This window comes from Eurypyga helias, unplaced genomic scaffold (genome assembly GCF_000690775.1).
Source record: "Eurypyga helias isolate BGI_N326 unplaced genomic scaffold, ASM69077v1 scaffold47170, whole genome shotgun sequence".
NCBI classification, from domain to species: Eukaryota; Metazoa; Chordata; class Aves; order Eurypygiformes; family Eurypygidae; genus Eurypyga; species Eurypyga helias.
The window spans coordinates 1-7,030 of NW_010227249.1; the positions used below are offsets into that span (position 1 = coordinate 1).

At 49.9% G+C, this 7,030-nt stretch overlaps 1 protein-coding gene across 1 annotated transcript; it reads right to left on the reverse strand.

Moving 5' to 3' along the window:
* Window positions 1-1,008: 1,008 nt before the first annotated feature.
* On the reverse strand, window positions 1,009-4,014 carry LOC104512580 (bestrophin-1-like; the record flags this gene model as incomplete). The annotated part of the gene is made up of 4 exons (XM_010155621.1): window positions 3,863-4,014; window positions 2,822-2,916; window positions 2,186-2,419; window positions 1,009-1,163 (listed from the first exon to the last, which is right to left on the reverse strand). Coding segments are annotated over exons 1-4 (636 nt in total), but the record flags the coding sequence as incomplete, so codon positions are not given.
* Between the last annotated feature and the right edge of the window lie 3,016 nt (window positions 4,015-7,030).

A 7,030-nucleotide genomic window follows, 5' to 3' on the forward strand; every position in this document is an offset into this window, starting at 1 on the left:
TCCAGGTCCCTCTGGATGGCATTTTGACCTACCCTGGTCTCTTCTACATACCTGTTTCCTTGCAGCTTTCCATCTGTATCCTAGCGACCTCCTGTAGCCACCGTCACTGGCTGTTCTGGAGTGTGTGAAGGCTGGAGGAAGGCTGATCAATGAAAACACCCACCTGCTACGTGGGTGTCTGCTATTATCACACCTAGATGTGTCCCATGGTTCCTCCTAGTCCCACATTTGAGAAAGATACCACATTCCCCCCGCCTCTAACATACAGCCGTACCACTCTCAGAATGCCTGATCTTGTCTCTTCTTGGAAGCTAAGCAGGGTTAGGCCCAGTTAGTACTTGGATGGGAGACCATCTGGGAATACCAGGTACTGTATAGGCTTAGGGCCTGGAGAACAAGTCTGATGGAGGAAGCTGGCGTTGTTTAGCCTGAAGAAGAGGAGGCTGAGGGGAGACCTGATCACTCTCTACAGCCCCCTGAAAGGAGGTTATAGCGGGGTGGGTGCTGGTCTGTTTTCCCGGGTAACTGGTGATAGGACAAGAGGAAACGGCCTCAAGTTGCACCTGGGGAGGTTTAGATTAGATATTAGGAAAAACTTCTTTACTGAAAGTGCTCAGGCGTTGGACCAGGCTGCGCAGGGAAGTGGTGGAGTCAGCACCCCTGGAGGTGTTCAAGGAATGTGTAGACATGGAGCTTGAGGACATGGTGTAGTGGGTATGGGAGTGCTGGGCTGATGGTTGGACTGGATGATCTTACCCGTCTTCTCCAACCTTAGTGATTCTGTGACACTGCTACCATGTCAGCAGGCCGTGAAAAGCTCTTGTTCTGTCACAAGCTGTAGGGTGGCAGTGGGAGCATCTCCCATCACAGTTAATGTAATATCCCCAGGGATAGGCTTGGCTCAGTGTCCTACCTCACCATTCCTATTCCTGACCTGACTCTGAAAATCTCTGTAGTTCCATCTAGAGGACTGGATGAGGGTCTCAAACAGTTGCCTCTGTCACTCACATTCAGGATGCCTTGGAGCAGCACGCTGTCCCGGATCCTGCCCTCGTTCCGTGCCTTCACAGCCAGATTGGAGAACCACACACATGGGATCCAAAACTTGTTGTGGGGGGAATTCAAGCTCTCAAACTTCTTGTGCTCTTCTGGTGTCATGAGGCCTGGGTGGGAAAAAAGGATCGCCACAGAGGGCAGAAAGGAATTGATTTGGTCTGAAATGAAAACATCTACATCTCAGGTGGTCACCTTAGCTTTCCTTAAAAATCACACGAAAAACTCAGGCCCTGAGCTTTTAGGAGACACATGGAGGACAAGTCGTCTTGTGAAAACATTGAGTTACGGGAGTGTGAGAGGCAGGTTTTATCTCACTTCACCTTGGATGTCTACAGCATATCTGACCAGATCACAATCAGCAGAGAGATAAGTACTGCTGAGGGTGTAATTGCCTGCTGTACTTGGACATTTATTGAGAATAGGATATCTCGTGTCCTCGAAGTGCCTGTTTCTCTCTCTGGATTGCAAAGGGAGCCCAGCTGACTAGGCTAGGTGCAGACATCCCCTTTTGGGCAGACTGGGAAACGTTGTACACCGAGGAGCATCTTCAGAGAGGATTCAGGGAGCCCAGCAGCTACGATCAGAGGTTTGAGGCTCCAATTCCCACCTGCCCAGTGGAAAACTGTTGCCCTGCGGGAGGACAAACATACCACTGCTCATGCTCACGCTCTGCCACAGTTGTGTGGGCAGGGTCATTTCCTACAGAGAGCTCTTCTGTTCCCATGTACGCTTTCAGTGCAGGGTGAGCACGTCCCAGTAAAGTCACTGCACCACAGTTACCCTACTGTGATCAGCCAGGGCTGCCCTGTGACCTGCAGCATATCTGCATTCACAAACCAGATCTCAACACTCTTCCGTAGAGAATTTGAGCAGAGACACTTCAAGCAAGCCTTCCAGCCACTAGTAGGAACAATCATGCTGTGCAATAGGAAAACAAATGGTTATCACAAAAGAGCAGAGCTAGGGCATGAGCAGGTGCTTAGCACTTGCTGCAGACACCAACTAAGCACATTGCAGCATTATCCCATCTCCAGTCTGGAGGTCACATAGCCATTTACAGTGCTATTGCCCTACAACAGCAACAAAGTGCTGCTCTCTGCTCAGTGCAGAAGGTAGCACGGGTACTGACCTGCCCTCACGACATGCTCCATGCTGGGGAAGCGCTTGTAGACAGCCGTGCTGACTGAGCGCAAGATCAGCACACTGCACAGGTTGCTGTAGCGCATGAGGGTGCGACGCAGGAGCCGCCCATACTCGTCCTCCCCATCCACATTGCAGGAGACCAAGTTCATGATGCGGTCGGGCCATGGGATGCTCTCGTACTGAGCCCACCAGCGGGACACCACCAGAGCCACGTAGAAACCTAGAGATGAGCTGAGCAAATTAGCAATCCTAAAGGAGTGGGAGATGTAAATGTTACTGTGTAGGAAGGCTGGTACTGCTCATACGGGGATGCAGGCATGCCTGGAGGACACATCTCCATCCTAAAGTTAGAGTCTGGGTTTCATGGTTTATTCGGTGTTACTTGGTCCCTGCCCTCCTGGCAGAACCCAGGACATGCTAGTACATCTGGACAGTGCAAGGTGTGTACAAGGGTCATAGCTCACAGCTGCAACATGGAATGGTGTATTCTGCTTGAGTTTTACAAAGGCAATGGGAGAGGTCTGATCAGCAAACCCTGCCTGCCTGCAGAGCTGTATCAAACCAGACAGAAGACATGCTGCCCCTTTCCCCTCCCTGTGTGTTCCCAGACAGAGCTCCTTACCCAGCACAAAGGACACAGGGATTAGCTCAGCATAGCTGTTGCAGTAGAGTGCCAGCTTCTCAAACATCAACCTTTGGCTCTCACTCAGGATCAGCCTAAAAGGGAGAAACAGAAGCGTCAGCCTCAAAGAAGAGTCTGTGCCTTGTTGGGCCTGCTGGGACAGGAGCCTGGCCAGGGAAGGCAAGGATGGGTAGTCAAGACACTGACACGCTGTGAGTCTGGGGACGATGTGAGTGAACAGTCCTCATGAGCCTAAGACATCAGCCCACCTCCACGAAATACTCCGTGGATCAGTCTGAAGGAGCCAGAAGTGGTCACTGGCAGAGAGTATGTGATAAGTGATGGAGTGTGGTGTCAGGGACCACCTGTATGTTTGTCACTCGGGTGTGCGCTGTGTGGTATCAAGGGTTTGACACAGAACTTTGATGTGCACCACGGTTCACTTAATATCCTGCAAAATATCAGCCCAGGCTCTGCTCTTACATGAGTTCCTGCCTCTTTCTTAGAGCTGCTTCCCTGCCAGCCTGCTGCGTCTGCAATCAAACCAGCTAGCGGAGCTCCCTGTCTTTCCTCACCAAAGCCAGGCCAGCCACAGAGTACAGTTGCTTTATTGCAGATCTGTGGCCCCAGAGCTGATGTCTGCTCTCAAAAATACACCCAAGGGATCACCTGTTGTGTAACACGGGAAATTCCCTCCTAAAGCTCCCCGCTGTGGGACATCTCCAGTGCTAGTTTGGTCTTGGTCTCCACTAATCTACACATTATTCTTCTGTAGGTGATCAGCCAAGGCAACTCTTCATCCCAGGGAGGAGAAACCGTGTTACTTCCCAGGACAGAAAAAAGGAGATCTATCAGCTGCTAAGCCATATTGGAGCAGTAAGGAAGGACCTTTCTTTTCCTCCTGCGATCAGAGGCTGGTGAGTGGCTGGCCAATTCCTCTTCAGTAGGATCACTGTCCCAGTCCTGTGTTGCTCAGTTGTCCTGCTCCAGGACAGCTGAGAGTGAGGGGCTGTGTTAGTGTCGGGCTGTAAGGATGCTTACCTGTAGACAAGACTGATGGTGAAGTACAGAGAGATGAAAATAAGGAACTCGGAGTAGAGAAGTTTGTAGATACTTCCTTTCCATTGGAGCAGGAGCTGTGAGAAGGTGCCTAGGCGGGCATCAGCCACACGGTTGGTGTATGTCACTGTCATCACAGATCTTTGTGGAGACACAAAATGAGTAGATTTGAAACTGCCAACAAGCTTGCACAGATGAAGGAGACAGGGACAGGGACAGGGACAGGGGAAGGCAAGGCAAGGCAAGGCAAGGCAAGATGAAGTCAGTGACAAAGAACCAGAAGGAAATTTTTGGTAGGCAGTTAATTTGATGAACTGGCTATCTTTTTACTGTCTTTGAGCTGGTTACAATGATGGAGAATACACTTTCTGGTGGAGCCCTTGGTTTGTAGTGTTTGATTGTTAGCATTCAAGTGGGGCTGACTGGGCAGAGTAGACAGAGCCCACTGTTGTGGTACCCACGCTTACGTGCCACTCCCTCCCACAAAACAGTTGTTTAAGATTAATTCTCAGAGGCATGAACTCCAAAGTTGCTTACTGTTCTTTTTTTTTTTTTTTTCCTTGTACTACTTGCTTCAAATATGTTGTTTCTTTAAATGTACTTGTTGGGAAGTGTCTCCTGGAATACTGATGGGAAAAAAAATACAAAGGAAAGTAAAAATCCCAGAAATGAGAGATTTATTGGTACTCCAGATGAAGCTACCCCTGGAGATTTGACAGTTTTTGTAGCACTTGCACAAGTATAGCTGTCTAAATTTGAGCTGAGGGCCGTATCTGGACTATGCTGGTCCTAGTTTCACAGGCAGAACAGCCCTCCCTGTTAAAGAACTGAGGGGTGGAGTTTGGCCAGGCTCACAGAGCATAAATTCCAGCAACTCCACCTCCCCTCTACTTCAACCATACGTTGCACAATAAATCACGCTGGGTAAAAAAAGGCATTCAGGCTTACAAAATGCTTCCCATTCATGCGTCATCCCCACTACACTTCCTGTAGTTTAATCCTGGATAAATAATCCTTTATCATCAATTAATAATCAGACTCACATTCATGTAAACCTGAATTAGTAAAAAAAAACCCAAAACAAACAAACCAGCGTAATCCATGCCAAACAGATAGGTGAATGAACTCTTGGTTCATAAATAATTATCCGGTGTGAAACTGTTGGTATTTCTAAATCTTAACATGTTAGCAGGATGTTACACAGACATTGCTATCTAACAGAGACAATAATCTTAATAGTTATGGGCCCTCAGTTCTTCCCTGAATAATGGAGGCAAAGAAGCACTTAAAGGGACGAATTCAGACCTTCCTGCTCCGTAGCAGCAGCTAAAGGCAGGTAAGTCTGTGTCCATGCTCCTCATTTAAGCCTCTCATTGAAAGAGCTACAGTTCTGTAGGGACAACTCAGGTCCCAGCCTGCTGGTGCTGTGAAGAAAAACAGAAAAGTCTGTTTTGTTGATTCAACCAAACAGCAACTTTGTCCTGGCTTTGGCTTTTTGGTGCCGCTCCTCCTTTGGGTTTCCTTGTCATAACTCTCCCCGAGTCCCCTCTCACAAGTTATATTGGAGGAGCAGAGCTGGCACCTGCCTTGCCAAGGGCTCTGCAGCTGCACAAATGTACCTTTTACTACAGCCTCATGGACATTCATGCTGTTTCCATGTGTATTTCTGGCCAGTGCACAGGAAGCTGTTTTTTAACCGCCCTAGAGACCGCACACACATGGTCTATACACACAAGAAATGTATGCAAACACTCATAAATTTACTGGGGGCTGCTTACAGAAAGCTGGCTGTTTACAGAAGCTATGCTTCGGGTCTTGAAAGTACTCAGGGAGACGCTTTGTTGCATAATTCAAATACAGATTCACTTTTTAACAAACATGGAAACTTTCAGCTCTGGTCCCTGTAAATAATGGATGTCACCCACCTCCATGCAGTTCTGCTTCAGCACAGGACATGGGGCTTTTCCCTCCAGCCCTGAATGGTTAAGGCACTCCCCTGCCCACCTGCCAGCCTGCGCAGGACAGCCCTGGGATGTCGCTCGGCAGCTGGCACAGATGCCCCCCAACCATTTGGAGTTGAGGTACGTGCCAGGAGGTGACTCACGGCAGCCCCAGCACTGGCACACCGGAGGCAGTATGGGATGGAAGAGCCATGCCCTGTGCAGCGCCCACACAGCCTGCTCCCCAGGGAGCTGCTGCTTGCCACTGCCCACATCCACCTGCCTGATCCGTCCGGACCAACCATTGCACCTGGAGGTCGATTGACACCAACCAGGCTGTGGGAGTCCACAGCAACCAAGATCCTGCAACAGCAAGCCAGAATCAGGTGTATTACCTGCCACATAAGTTAGCAAACTACACGAGCAGCTATTGCAAAGATGGAGAACAAGCAGAGTGCACAGATGGAGCGAGAGGAGATCCGGGCAGAATAGGCAGGAAGGCAGGTCTTTGAAGGAATTCACCTGCTGTTGGAGGACTCAGTACTTACAGTCATGGGCTCCCGAGCTGCACTGGAGGCTGTGGAAGTTTGGTACCACATGTGTCCTTGCTGGGTCCTTTGTGGCCCATGCCATGGCCCGCCTCCCTATGCCCCCTTGGCTCATGGGGGGATTGAACCTGACAGACACGGTGCGCTAAGGCGCCTGAAAACCACTTGGGAAACTGCAGCCGGTCACTTGATGCCATAATCCTTCCTCATTACAAAAGAGACTCTGTTGTCTTTTTCCCTGTTCCTTTCTAATCTTCTGAGTAAGCCCTGCATGTTTATAGAGGTGGCTGGAGGAGGGGGAGGCAGGGCTGGCTGCCCCACAGTTCCTGCTGCTAACTCCTGGCACAGCCACGGTGGCTGTCGGAAGAGAGGCATTTTACCTCTAATTCCTTCCTGTTTGGTCCCTTTCTCCGTTTCACAATCTTACAGGAGCCCCAAGAGATTAAGTAGGAATGGAATTTTCCACAAAGGCTATGAAGTGTGTCACTCCTAGGGGCTGAGCAGCCCTCTGCCCTGGGGAAGCCCCTAGCTCCCTGAAACACCTGGCTCATGCTTTGCTTGGTTCTCAGAGGATGTTTCTCAGTGTCTCGGCTGTCCCTGGATGTTCCAGCTGTGGTTTGGATGCTGGGGACTTCCCCTCAGCCACTGGCTCCCCCAGACTC